The sequence below is a fragment of the Panulirus ornatus genome, chromosome 9 (assembly GCF_036320965.1).
Source record: "Panulirus ornatus isolate Po-2019 chromosome 9, ASM3632096v1, whole genome shotgun sequence".
NCBI classification, from domain to species: Eukaryota; Metazoa; Arthropoda; class Malacostraca; order Decapoda; family Palinuridae; genus Panulirus; species Panulirus ornatus.
In genome coordinates, this window is record NC_092232.1 from 22,291,846 (window position 1) to 22,307,011 (window position 15,166).

Below are 15,166 nucleotides of genomic sequence, written 5' to 3' on the forward strand. Positions count from 1 at the left end.
GTGTGTTGTGGTGTGCATTGTGTGGTTGCAACGAAGGTTAAAGTGTGGTGGTGTACAGTGTGTGGTCGTAACGCAAAGCAAGTGCCCTGTGTGGTTGTAACGAAGGTTAGTGTGTGGTGGTGTGCAGTGTGTGGTAGTAACGCAACGCACAGTGTCTGGTGACGCAAAGTGTGTGGTAGCGGCTTGCATTATGTAGCTGTGGCGTAAAGTGCGTGGTGACTTGCAGTGCTTGGTAGTGTTATGAAGTGTGTGTGTGTGAGTGTGTGGTGGTATCATGCAATATGTAGTTAAAGCGTGCAGTGCGTGCGTGGAGCTGTGCGAGATAGTGTGGTGGTGATGTGCAGTGAGTGCGTGGTAGTGGCATGTAGTATGCATCTATAGCGTGCAGTTCATGGTGGCACATAGTGTGTGGTAGTGTGGTAGTGGCATGCACTTTGTTGTGACGCACAGTGTGTGTCAGTGTGGTAGTGCTATGCAGTGTTTGGTGGTGGTGGCATGCAGTATGTAGTTATAGCGTGGCGCACCGTGTGTGGTGGTGGCATGCAGTGTGAGGTAGTGACATGCACTGTGTGGTCGTAACGTGTAATCACCAACATAAACACTTTACAGTTTACAATAATTAATCATTCTATACTCATCATACATTCTGTATCTTTTTTTATATTTCTTTGCATTACTTCATCTACGTAAATCACTGTCTTTTACATTGATTTTTCCTTTTACTTCACCACAAACGCTCTTAACTAAACCAGTGATGTTCGTAAGTGTCATTTAATCATTATCAACCTCTGTTAATCTGCTGTTTATCATCTGACCCTCAGTCAAAAACGTTTGAACACGAAACAGTACCGCAGTGGGCCAATCCCTCCATTATCTCTTAGCAACACTCACCACACGAAATCATCTGCTCGTGGAGGTAAGCTGCTAAAAGAACCGAGTAATTACTTCCACAGTTCCGGGGAAGTGCTCGTTTAAACGAGGCAGAGCGGAACAGGAGAATTAAGCATGAAAAAAAATATATATTTTTTTTTTCATTTTTCCTCCTTGTGGCGACTGGTATACGCGGCATTCCTCTCCTACACACTGTGACTGTGGCACACACTCTTTGGAAATGTCACGTCAGGTTGAGATCTATGTCACGTCTCATTTCTGTGACACAACAACGGGGCTGTCCATCGCATACGTGCCTCAGGCCTTACCTCGAAGTGGGTGCACAGCGGAGCCACCAGAAACACACCGTCTAATGGTGTATCTTAAGAGGAGTCGGCCACAGCGTCTCTGGATGGATTGAGGCTGTCGTGTCTCTTTCTTGGGAGGGACTGAGAAGGAACGATTCCTTTGGATTCAAATCTACTATTAGAAAGTTCCAAGATAACTCACATGTCTCGCGATACTTTCTTTCTCAGGGCAACGTCTTACATCTCCTGTGGCATGGAAGGAAGGACACTGTTTTAGTTATACTTTACGTTCTCTCTTCTTTTTATCGAGCGACACAACAGCTTACCACTCCCTTACCTTTCGTCCGGATGACTTGAAGTTTGGTAACCGCGCACAGTGCTCCAAATTCAAATAGAATTTCTCATACAGAGGCTAATCCTTCATTTGATTTAAAAGCAGCAGACGTAAGGAGGAAACAATACAGGAATATGATTTACGCTTTCTTTTCTTTTTTTTTTCTTTTTTTTTTTTTGCCTGATGCATGAATCATCCAGATCAGACGCGACACAAAATATAGCTTCCTGTATGTTCCAAGTTCTGATGTGGACATGTCTGGAGATTGTACTTGCAGATAACGTTTCTGGGGTTAAAGGTGACAAGAATTTATAAGACTGTCATGTCATTCTGTCATGCGGCAACCAATCTGGATTGAAAATTGGCAGGAAAATAACATTCTAATGGTCCCACTGGCTGATGTAAATAGAAATTGAATTCTGTTTTTAGTTTTTACAATATTACACGGAGCAAAGTCACTCATATATGGAAAGTTGTATTTTATCTTTTCCTCTTGGCGTTCCCTTTCCTCAACCCATCTGTATAACACTTGGGATGAAGACATAATGCTGGTGCTCCCAAACCCTGGTGATTCCTTCCTTTCTTCCATATTCAAAGGGGAGTCAAGAGGTCACACACCGATACACAGTTTTAGGTTGTTGGCTTGCTGGTATTCCATGTCTACCGATGCATATAAATATTCTTACAAAAAAAAGGTAATAGTTTACGTCGACTAGAGTCTGAGATTCATTTCAGTCACGAGACTAGAAATGTCATAGATGACACGAGAAATGGGACATCCTGCCTGTTACTCTAAAGCTGTAAATGGGATTCAGTTCAAAGAGACTTGGCTTGCTCCACGCTCCATATACTTCTGATGACTAAATTTGGGACCTATACTTTTCACCCAGTTCTAAGAAGTCAAAAGTCAGCGGGGGAAAAATAGTGCAAATCTAGGACTTCGTCTGTTTGGTAATTCGTATGTGTTTTGAGGATGCTATGTCTGTCAAATCTTAATGTCAAGAAACGTATCACTTGGATATGATGTTAATGATCACATGCATGTAGATATTACTCTCTCCTAGCAACCCTGGTGACCTAGAAGGATTAGATGCACCAAAGGACTGCATGAGGGAAGTAACACAACACATTCCCTTCCGAGTGTTGACCTTTTTTTCATACACTTTCACTAGGGGAAGAACTCGGTCGAGACGTGAATCAATTTCTGTTGCTGGATTGGGGCTATTTTTTTTTTTTTTCACTCGTAATCCTTTGGAAATAACATATTTCTGTTTCCTGGTATACAATGGGAAGAAGACTGAAGAAGTGGTATTTTGTGGTCAAGCTGGAAGAAGCTACCCTTACGAGGAAGCAATGAGGAATGTCTCGTCATTCTCAGGTCGGAGAGGGCGCTTACAGACGTGGCTTGAAGAAATAAGGTTAATCCATTTCTTACTTCGAGGTGTAGCTGAGCTGCTTCATAAAACAGAGATGATTACTCTTACTGTTGCGAGGATGGAAGGTTCCCATTCATACATGATAGGACCTCTCTCAACGAGAGTAAGGGCCAAAAGGTTCTACCAGTACATGGGATCGTTTGACAATCGCGGGATATGGGGGTTAGCACCATACCGTTCTTATCGAGCCCGTGTTTCCACCTCCTAATAAAAACTTGATCCCTTTCTTGTGCTTCTGTGATGCTTTCCTCTTCTTTACGACTTCGATGCGGAGTTGTATACATGGCAAGGGTCCTCAGCAGAACACAGCTCGGCTTTGGCATTTTTTTTCTTCTATATTTTTTTTTTCTCATGAGGATCGAGATAGTTCAGAATATATGTGATATTATCCAAGACAAGATCAACGTCAACAGTTACAGTTTCAGTTTCACGTCGCGTTAGTTTCCTGAAAACCACTGGCGATGAAACACGACAGGGGATAACTGACTGAAATGCTGTTAAGATCTTAGAATCTCAGTGAGCCAGCAGACTTATTAATAAAATTTACAATTAAGGATCAGCAGCCGATAGAAAACGCACATGATTATTACTCTCTCTCTCTCTCTCTCTCTCTCTCTCTCTCTCTCTCGTGAGTTATGCACCCCAGGATCGTACAGGTCATGTGACCTGCGCAGGATCTCCCTTTTAATGCTAGTCATAGCATTATGGGGTTCGTAAGAACGGTAATTACTTGCGCGGTAAAATGATGCAGAAGAATGACATTCATCCTCTGAGACTTCATAGATACGGTAGTAAGGAGGTTGTGTGTTGGTTACGTCAGCGTTTTTTTTCTATCACGTAAGGTTATTAGCTGCAATATTACATATAATATACTATTTCCTATCTATATCATTTTCTAAAGGAAGTGAGGCAATGTGGTACTTTACAGCGCCTTCTCTGTCATCAAGGTGAGAAATGAAATGGCTTCCCAAGGTGTTTTGAATGTTGCCTCTATATCTGTTCTTCTCTGACGAACAAAGATTTCAAAAAAAAGCCACCTTAGATATCAGAATTATAATGAAGGTAATAATCAGTAAGACATTACGATCATAAATATACATTGTGGCAACGTCGGGGAAGATTATCTGTGATGTTAATGGTTGATGTGAAGCTTTTCTTGGAGTTATGTAATCACCGTTTTCCTTGTTCTGTTTGGTCTGTTTTTTTTATCTTCGTGTCTGGAAGGGACAGGCGGTAACTTACTCAAACAGATAAAAATAGTGGTCTATAGATAGATAACTTGCGTGTAATGTTCGTGTAATATAGAACACAGATATAGATAGATAACTTGTGTGTAATGTTCGTGTAATATAGAACACAGATATAGATACTTGTAATTCCTGGACTTATTAGAAAAAAAAAGAATGACGCAAATCTTATCAAACGTTTAGGCAAAAATTACGTTTTAGACGAGAATGAGGTGTAGAATCTTTATCCAGTATGATTCTAGTGTTCGTGTGGTGTTTGATCCTTTGAAGAACACTGACTATCTCCACCACCAGTCCTGCTCAGTGAGAGGCCAAGCCACACCTCACTGGTCATGGAGATTACCATCTGCTCTACTTGGCCGGCAACCCTCTAACTTCTGCACTGCTTTCCACCATCTAACTTCTCTGCTGCTAGGTTCCCTCCACTGTCTCTGCTCTTGGTTGGCATCCTCTCGCCTTTCTGCTCCTGCTTGGCTGGCACTCTGCAGCCCATTTAAACCTACTTGGCACTCTCTAACCTCTCTACTCCTGCTTGGCATTTTCCAACCTCTCTGCTCCTGCTTCGCAGTCTCCAACCTCTCTGCTCCTGCTTGGCATTCTCCAACCTCTCTGATCCTGCTTGACACCCCAATTTTCTGTTCCACCTTGACTGACACTCTCCATCCTCTGTGTCCTTGCTTGGCAGCGTTCAGTCTTCTTGATCCTACTTGTCGCTCTCCAGCCTCTCACGTATCCTCGCCCCTCGCAAAAGCCAGCAGGATTACCACCGCTCGATACAATTACCACATATGCCGCAACAACACTGAGAAGTACTCAGAACTTCATGCATGTGTTGAATGTATTTACGTTATCCAGATGTTACCCAATTGGCTGTGTGTGTGTGTGTGTGTGTGTGTGTGTGTGTGTGTGTGTGTGTGTGTGTGTGTGTGTGTGTGTGTGTGTGTGTCTGTGTGTGTGTGATGGTAGTGGAAGGAGAGAGATATATACTTCTCGAGTTATGATGACCTGAATTGCCATGTTCCGCCGCGGTAATACTCATCAGCGTGGATCACCCGAGCTATTTCTCTTTCGTTCTTCCGGCCTTGAACCCTGAGTAGGACGTCTTGCAAAACCACCACGTATATAAAGCCAGCGCAAACTCGACCAAGCCACACAACTCTCGCTCTCCTCCGCTCGCCCCTTCGTCTTCTCCTCGACGGAACTTTTTCCTTTAAGGTTTTACCGACCTGAAGCCAACGAAGAGAACCCAAGAGTTCGAAGAAAATTTTTCCTTTGACTTCGATCACGAGACTTCGAAGATGAGGCTAACAGGACACCTGATATTTGCTGGTAAGTGATCTCTGTTGTTCTCCAGAGCAGACAGAAAGACAGAGAGTCAAATGGACAGAAAGACAGACAGAAACAAAGACAGAAAGTGCAAGGAATAGAGTGAATTGAAACGATGTGGTATACCGGGGTCGACGTGCTGTCAATGGATTGAACCAGGGCATGTGAAGCGTCTGGGGTAAACCATGGAAAGTTATGTGGGGTCTGGATGTGGAAAGGGAGCTGTGGTTTCGGTGCATTATTACATGACAGCTAGAGACTGAGTGTGAACGAATGGGGCCTTTGTTGTCTTTTCCTAGCGCTACCTCGAACAAGTGAGGGGGAGGGGGTTGTTATTCCATGTGTGGCGAGGTGGCGATGGGAATAAATAAAGGCAGACAGTATGAATTATGTACATGTGTATATATGTATATGTCTGTGTGTGTATATATATGTATGCACTGAGATGTATAGGTATGTATATTTGCGTGTGTGGAAGTGTATGTATATACATGTGTATGTGGGTGGGTTGGGCCATTCTTTCGTCTGTTTCCTTGCGCTACCTCGCTAACGCGGGAGACAGCGACAAAGCAAAATAAATAAATAAATAAATAAATATATATATATATATTTATATATATATATATATATATATATATATATATATATATATATATATATATATATATATATATATATATATATATATATATATAAATATATATATATATATATATATATATATATATATATATATATATATATATATATATATATCTATATATATATATATATATATATATATATATATATATATATATATATATATATATATATATATACTGACAGCTTTAGAGATACACGCATGCAGCATCTCTATTTACCATACTTTGCATTTTTGAAATTTTAAGTGGAGACAAACAGTGAGAAAATCATAGATTACAAAGGCACTCTCTATGACTAATAAACAGTGAGACTTGAATGTCCTTGCCAGTACTGAACCACTCGTCTTACATCAACACTTACTCATAGTATCGATACTTTGAACTTGATGTAGTTAAAATACATTAGCTTTAGATATCTCTTGTGAATCACTGCTGTTGAAAACATCATTTCCATGATGAACGTATAGCAACAAAGGTAAATCAGAAGCAATGTTTATGGAGTGCGAAAGTTTGAAGTCGTTTCTTTTGTATGAACAAAATCAGTTTGCTTTTGTTCATATTCATTATAGGGCTAACAAGGTAAAGTTCAGAAGAGAAATAAAAAGATTTTAATATCTAACTAGAAAAGAAATTGCACTCACTATAAAGCCTACAAATCCTGACCAAAAAAGTAAAAAAAAAAATCATACTGTGTCTTTCAAGTAGCTTGCATGTACACAGTTGCATTCTAGGATGACAGAGGTACAGTACAAACCAACCAACTACTCGCCAGTAATAAGGTACACCACACCATTGATGATGTACAAACTAACCAACTCCTGACCATTAATGATGTACAAACTAACCAACTCCTGACCATTAATGATGAACAGCCTAACCAACTCCTGACCATTAATGATGTACAAACTAACCAACTCCTGACCATTAATGATGTACAAACTAACCAACTCCTGACCATTAATGATGTACAAACTAACCAACTCCTGACCATTAATGATGTACAAACTAACCAACTCCTGACCATTAATAATGAACAGCCTAACCAACTCCTGACCATTAATGATGTACAAACTAACCAACTCCTGACCATTAATGATGTACAAACTAACCAACTCCTGACCATTAATGATGTACAAACTAACCAACTCCTGACCATTAATGATGTACAAACTAACCAACTCCTGACCATTAATGATGTACAAACTAACCAACTCCTGACCATTAATGATGTACAAACTAACCAACTCCTGACCATTAATGATGTACAAACTAACCAACTCCTGACCATTAATGATGTACAAACTAACCAACTCCTGACCATTAATGATGTACAAACTAACCAACTCCTGACCATTAATGATGTACAAACTAACCAACTCCTGACCATTAATGATGTACAAACTAACCAACTCCTGACCATTAATGATGTACAAACTAACCAACTCCTGACCATTAATGATGTACAAACTAACCAACTCCTGACCATTAATGATGTACAAACTAACCAACTCCTGACCATTAATGATGTACAAACTAACCAACTCCTGACCATTAATGATGTACAAACTAACCAACTCCTGACCATTAATGATGTACAAACTAACCAACTCCTGACCATTAATGATGTACAAACTAACCAACTCCTGACCATTAATGATGTACAAACTAACCAACTCCTGACCATTAATGATGTACAAACTAACCAACTCCTGACCATTAATGATGTACAAACTAACCAACTCCTGACCATTAATGATGTACAAACTAACCAACTCCTGACCATTAATGATGTACAAACTAACCAACTCCTGACCATTAATGATGTACAAACTAACCAACTCCTGACCATTAATGATGTACAAACTAACCAACTCCTGACCATTAATGATGTACAAACTAACCAACTCCTGACCATTAATGATGTACAAACTAACCAACTCCTGACCATTAATGATGTACAAACTAACCAACTCCTGACCATTAATGATGTACAAACTAACCAACTCCTGACCATTAATGATGTACAAACTAACCAACTCCTGACCATTAATGATGTACAAACTAACCAACTCCTGACCATTAATGATGTACAAACTAACCAACTCCTGACCATTAATGATGTACAAACTAACCAACTCCTGACCATTAATGATGTACAAACTAACCAACTCCTGACCATTAATGATGTACAAACTAACCAACTCCTGACCATTAATGATGTACAAACTAACCAACTCCTGACCATTAATGATGTACAAACTAACCAACTCCTGACCATTAATGATGTACAAACTAACCAACTCCTGACCATTAATGATGTACAAACTAACCAACTCCTGACCATTAATGATGTACAAACTAACCAACTCCTGACCATTAATGATGTACAAACTAACCAACTCCTGACCATTAATGATGTACAAACTAACCAACTCCTGACCATTAATGATGTACAAACTAACCAACTCCTGACCATTAATGATGTACAAACTAACCAACTCCTGACCATTAATGATGTACAAACTAACCAACTCCTGACCATTAATGATGTACAAACTAACCAACTCCTGACCATTAATGATGTACAAACTAACCAACTCCTGACCATTAATGATGTACAAACTAACCAACTCCTGACCATTAATGATGTACAAACTAACCAACTCCTGACCATTAATGATGTACAAACTAACCAACTCCTGACCATTAATGATGTACAAACTAACCAACTCCTGACCATTAATGATGTACAAACTAACCAACTCCTGACCATTAATGATGTACAAACTAACCAACTCCTGACCATTAATGATGTACAAACTAACCAACTCCTGACCATTAATGATGTACAAACTAACCAACTCCTGACCATTAATGATGTACAAACTAACCAACTCCTGACCATTAATGATGTACAAACTAACCAACTCCTGACCATTAATGATGTACAAACTAACCAACTCCTGACCATTAATGATGTACAAACTAACCAACTCCTGACCATTAATGATGTACAAACTAACCAACTCCTGACCATTAATGATGTACAAACTAACCAACTCCTGACCATTAATGATGTACAAACTAACCAACTCCTGACCATTAATGATGTACAAACTAACCAACTCCTGACCATTAATGATGTACAAACTAACCAACTCCTGACCATTAATGATGTACAAACTAACCAACTCCTGACCATTAATGATGTACAAACTAACCAACTCCTGACCATTAATGATGTACAAACTAACCAACTCCTGACCATTAATGATGTACAAACTAACCAACTCCTGACCATTAATGATGTACAAACTAACCAACTCCTGACCATTAATGATGTACAAACTAACCAACTCCTGACCATTAATGATGTACAAACTAACCAACTCCTGACCATTAATGATGTACAAACTAACCAACTCCTGACCATTAATGATGTACAAACTAACCAACTCCTGACCATTAATGATGTACAAACTAACCAACTCCTGACCATTAATGATGTACAAACTAACCAACTCCTGACCATTAATGATGTACAAACTAACCAACTCCTGACCATTAATGATGTACAAACTAACCAACTCCTGACCATTAATGATGTACAAACTAACCAACTCCTGACCATTAATGATGTACAAACTAACCAACTCCTGACCATTAATGATGTACAAACTAACCAACTCCTGACCATTAATGATGTACAAACTAACCAACTCCTGACCATTAATGATGTACAAACTAACCAACTCCTGACCATTAATGATGTACAAACTAACCAACTCCTGACCATTAATGATGTACAAACTAACCAACTCCTGACCATTAATGATGTACAAACTAACCAACTCCTGACCATTAATGATGTACAAACTAACCAACTCCTGACCATTAATGATGTACAAACTAACCAACTCCTGACCATTAATGATGTACAAACTAACCAACTCCTGACCATTAATGATGTACAAACTAACCAACTCCTGACCATTAATGATGTACAAACTAACCAACTCCTGACCATTAATGATGTACAAACTAACCAACTCCTGACCATTAATGATGTACAAACTAACCAACTCCTGACCATTAATGATGTACAAACTAACCAACTCCTGACCATTAATGATGTACAAACTAACCAACTCCTGACCATTAATGATGTACAAACTAACCAACTCCTGACCATTAATGATGTACAAACTAACCAACTCCTGACCATTAATGATGTACAAACTAACCAACTCCTGACCATTAATGATGTACAAACTAACCAACTCCTGACCATTAATGATGTACAAACTAACCAACTCCTGACCATTAATGATGTACAAACTAACCAACTCCTGACCATTAATGATGTACAAACTAACCAACTCCTGACCATTAATGATGTACAAACTAACCAACTCCTGACCATTAATGATGTACAAACTAACCAACTCCTGACCATTAATGATGTACAAACTAACCAACTCCTGACCATTAATGATGTACAAACTAACCAACTCCTGACCATTAATGATGTACAAACTAACCAACTCCTGACCATTAATGATGTACAAACTAACCAACTCCTGACCATTAATGATGTACAAACTAACCAACTCCTGACCATTAATGATGTACAAACTAACCAACTCCTGACCATTAATGATGTACAAACTAACCAACTCCTGACCATTAATGATGTACAAACTAACCAACTCCTGACCATTAATGATGTACAAACTAACCAACTCCTGACCATTAATGATGTACAAACTAACCAACTCCTGACCATTAATGATGTACAAACTAACCAACTCCTGACCATTAATGATGTACAAACTAACCAACTCCTGACCATTAATGATGTACAAACTAACCAACTCCTGACCATTAATGATGTACAAACTAACCAACTCCTGACCATTAACGATGTGACCCACAGGTCAGCCTCAACTCCTTGATCAATATTAATGGATCTGCCTCTTGAGGATATGCCACTGTGTTATTCTGTATTTCAGGATGATATGTTGAATGATGAGTGAGAATGCGGAGCTAATATGACGGGCAAGGAGTTCATATGCTGTATCTGTATACTTATACATAGATAATAAGTCTAGACAGGCATCTAGTGCATTGCTTATTACCATTTATATGATGGAAAGGAAACATTATTGGAACTCTGTCATATAATACATTCTCTTTCTTGATTCACCTCTTTACTTAAGTTTTCTAAGTGAAGATTCTTATAAACTAATCGTGGCTTTTATGCATCCATTGTAAAACGCAAAATATTTGCAAAACTCTACCAAAAATCTCTCTACTTATATTCAATTTCATTTCAACAAGTATTTTGAAGCTGAATGATTTGCTTCATTATGTAACGTTGAGAGTATTTCCTCTGATGTGTAATTCGATTTACTTCCTGGTCATTAGAGTACGCCTATATTTATGGCTATTTATTATTCAGTGTGACATGAGTACAATAAATTTACTGATTATATTTGTATTTGTTCTTTTAGCCCTCAATGATTTGCTTAACATTTTTGCATTGGTGACCTAAAAAGGAAATATGATGAATAATTTTTTGGTTAACGGTGACATAACTATATACATGGTTTATGAAAACACTTTGTTTCATAAGCCAACAGAATGTAACGGTGATGAGAAATCTTGAGAAGCAGTTGTTATGAATTTTTAATGTCTTACTACTAGAAGTAATTTATGATTATCATTTTGTTTTATGAACATGAGGGAAGAGAGAGATTTATTTGTCTTAATGACAGAGAAATATTAAACAATAATTAGATAAGAGCAAATTACAGTGAAACTATAATCCCATTCAACATACACATCGGGTTCTTTGAAGAATGGTTAGATGAGTTAACATAGTCAAACAATCAACTACTCGAAGTGGAAGAAGACCTTTTTGTTACCTCAGAAACAAAGGTATTCCTGAGAACATTACTCTTCTTTAGTGAACTATATATGCTTGCCTGCTTTCTTATCTCAGGATCCCTTTCTATGGGGTTCATGCCGCGCTAAGGAATCTGGCCATGTCGACCAGGCCAAACCATAGCTTAAGAAATGTAATTGTGTGTCTATGCCTACGTGAAATGTGCCCGCGAATTGATGAGAAGGTATTCAAAATCTTTAGGATAGAAGTTTCATCATAGGTATTGGAGGTCTTGTTATATGTTGAATCAATGTTTGTAATGTTGTAGAGGTGCTACTGGACTCTACCTGCTGGAGGTTACACTGCAAATGAAAAATTACCTTTGACAAGGAGCTGTGATTGGAAGGATAATGTTATCAAAAAATGTCTTACTACAAAGGAGTTCATACTGAAAAGAGATCCTGGCTAACAACAAGAATAAAGCTTTCATGAGAATTTGTCTTGAGGTAACTATGAATACAAGTAATGTTGTAAGGATGGATGGTTTTCATCAGGCATACGAGAAAGTGTAACTTGTATATACCTTTGAAATGTAGGTTTAGTTGGGTCTATATATCTCGAGAAATGGAGTGCAAGATTGGTGTGGAAGATCAGATGTTTATTGTCTCTTGAACCATTATGTAGTGCATTTATCAAATGTTGATTTTGTTTGGAGAGGGGAGATATGAAAGTATAAATGGTGATTTGTGAAGGAATTTTAAACATTTCATTTCTAGTTGGGTGTTAATGGTTGGACATTGAGTGGTTTTAGTGATGATAGGTTTCTAAATTACTTGGAAGGATCATGCATTGATGTTATACTTATTTGTACAAATCATACGTGTTTTTTTTTTTCTTTTTGCATGTCAAGAAAGATTAGTGTAATATCTTTTTTTTTTTAGCTCTGCTTAGGGCATCCTTTGCTGTGCATCTGAACTACTTAACTCCTACAAATGGATTTAATGGCAACGGCATTAACGGAAACGGTGGTTATGTCAATGGCAACGGTAACAGTAATGGAAATAGGGTTTACAGTAACGGAGGAAAGGGTTTCGTAAACGGAAATGGAGTCTTCACTAATGGAGTCAATGGAAAGGGAAACGGTTTAAATGGCAATAGGTTTATAAATGGGAATGGTTATAATAATGGCAACGGTGGTTTAATAAATGGAAATGGATTTTCTGGTTACTCAAACGGAAATGGGAATGGAAATGGTATTTCGAATGGAAATGGGAATGGGTATGTAAATGGTGGTTATAGGAATGGAAATGGAGTCACTGTAAATGGTAACGGTGTCATTAACGGGAACGGGGGCTACAACGGTAACGGTGTCATTAACGGGAACGGGGGCTACAACGGGTACGTGGACCCCATCCTTGCCCTTGGTCAAGCTATTGGAGGCGGAGGTGTGCCCGGCGTGGACTACCCCATCCTGGCCTCTGTCCCCGTCACCGGATTCTCCTGCGCCGGACAAATCCCCGGATACTACGCTGATACTGAGGCTGGCTGCCAGGTGAGTCTTATAGTGGTGCCCCCGAGGCTGGCTGGCTGCCAGGTGAGTCTTATAGTGGTGCCCCCGAGGCTGGCTGGCTGCCAGGTGAGTCTTATAGTGGTGCCCCCGAGGCTGGCTGCCAGGTGAGTCTTATAGTGGTGCCCCCGAGGCTGGCTGCCAGGTGAGTCTTATAGTGGTGCCCCCTAGGCTGGCTGCCAGGTGAGTCTTATAGTGATGCCCCCGAGGCTGGCTGCCAGGTGAGTCTTATAGTGGTGCCCCCGAGGCTGGCTGCCAGGTGAGTCTTATAGTGCCCCCGAGGCTGGCTGCCAGGTGAGTCTTATAGTGCCTTTAAGATTTGGATGCCAGGTTAGCCTTATGGTACTTTCAAAGTTGGTTGACAGGTAAGTCTTATATTGCCAGCGAGTTTGTTCGCCCTTTATATTATGTGTCCTCAATGCTCGTTACAATGTTACAATTTGCATTGTATTTATTGTGTAGCTGTCTGTAACTGAGAGAATTATGATAGATTTTCTATGATTATTTCAACTATAGAAGTGTTTGAATATGTTATGTCTCAATTTTGAAATAAAAACGTTTTTTGAGCTGAACACTACCCCGCAACTTTTCGTACTTTTCTCTCAAAAAAGATATCTGAAATCTTATCATAAGGAGTATTTTCATGCTGAATAAAAAATCTGGGGACAAAATATGAATGGGTCGTCTTTACGACATTTCAATTAAGCTGTTAGATTAAAATACTTTTTAAATATTATTTCATCATTTGCATTTTATTCACTGGGTATCTATCGGTAACTGAGAGCATTATGATATATTTTCCATAGTTATTTCAATTGTAAAAGTGTTTGAATATGTTATGTTTCAATTTTGAGAGAAAAACCTTTTTGAGCTGAAAAATTCCTTGTGAGTTTTCGTACTTATCTCAGAAAAACAATTTTCCGCGAAAACATCATTATAAGAAGTATTTATCATGCTGAGTTCAAATCTGGGGTTAAAATATCGTTTGGGCGTCTTTAAGAACTGTAATCAAGCTGTTAATTGAAGATATCTTAAAGAATTAGCTGATCATTTGCCTTGTATCTACTGGCTCGGTAACTGAGCGCATTTTGATATACATTTTCATGACTAGAGTTCAAAAGTGTCTGAACATACTAAGTTTCAATTTTGAAATAAATAGTTTCATGAGCTAAAAAAAAATACCCTGAACTGTTACCTGCAATTTCTTCTATTTTTCGCAGAAAAAAATATCTAAAACCTCATTACACGCAGTATAATTAACTAGCTGTTAATTAAGATATTTTCAAAGTAGTATCTGATCATCTGCACTGAATTAATCGGTATCTCTTGGTAACAGAGAGCATTATGATATATTTTCCATGATTATTTCAAGTATAAAAGCGTTTGAATATGCTAAGTTTCAATTTCGAAATAAAAAGTTTTCTCTCAAAATATAGATTTCCTTTTAAATCTGAATATACAGGAGGGTGAAAGGCGTGCAAGGAATAGAGTGAATTGGAACGATGTGGTATACCGGTGTCGACGTGCTGTCAGTGGATTGAACCAGG

At 38.7% G+C, this 15,166-nt stretch overlaps 1 protein-coding gene across 1 annotated transcript; it reads left to right on the plus strand.

Moving 5' to 3' along the window:
* The first annotated feature begins 5,333 nt into the window (after positions 1–5,333).
* LOC139750268 (uncharacterized) lies at positions 5,334–13,743 on the plus strand. Its single transcript, XM_071664842.1, has 2 exons — positions 5,334–5,524; positions 12,994–13,743. Exons 1-2 carry the CDS (start codon positions 5,494–5,496, stop codon positions 13,728–13,730), a joined length of 768 nt encoding a protein of 255 aa, XP_071520943.1. The 5' UTR covers positions 5,334–5,493; the 3' UTR covers positions 13,731–13,743.
* The last annotated feature ends 1,423 nt before the right edge of the window (positions 13,744–15,166 follow it).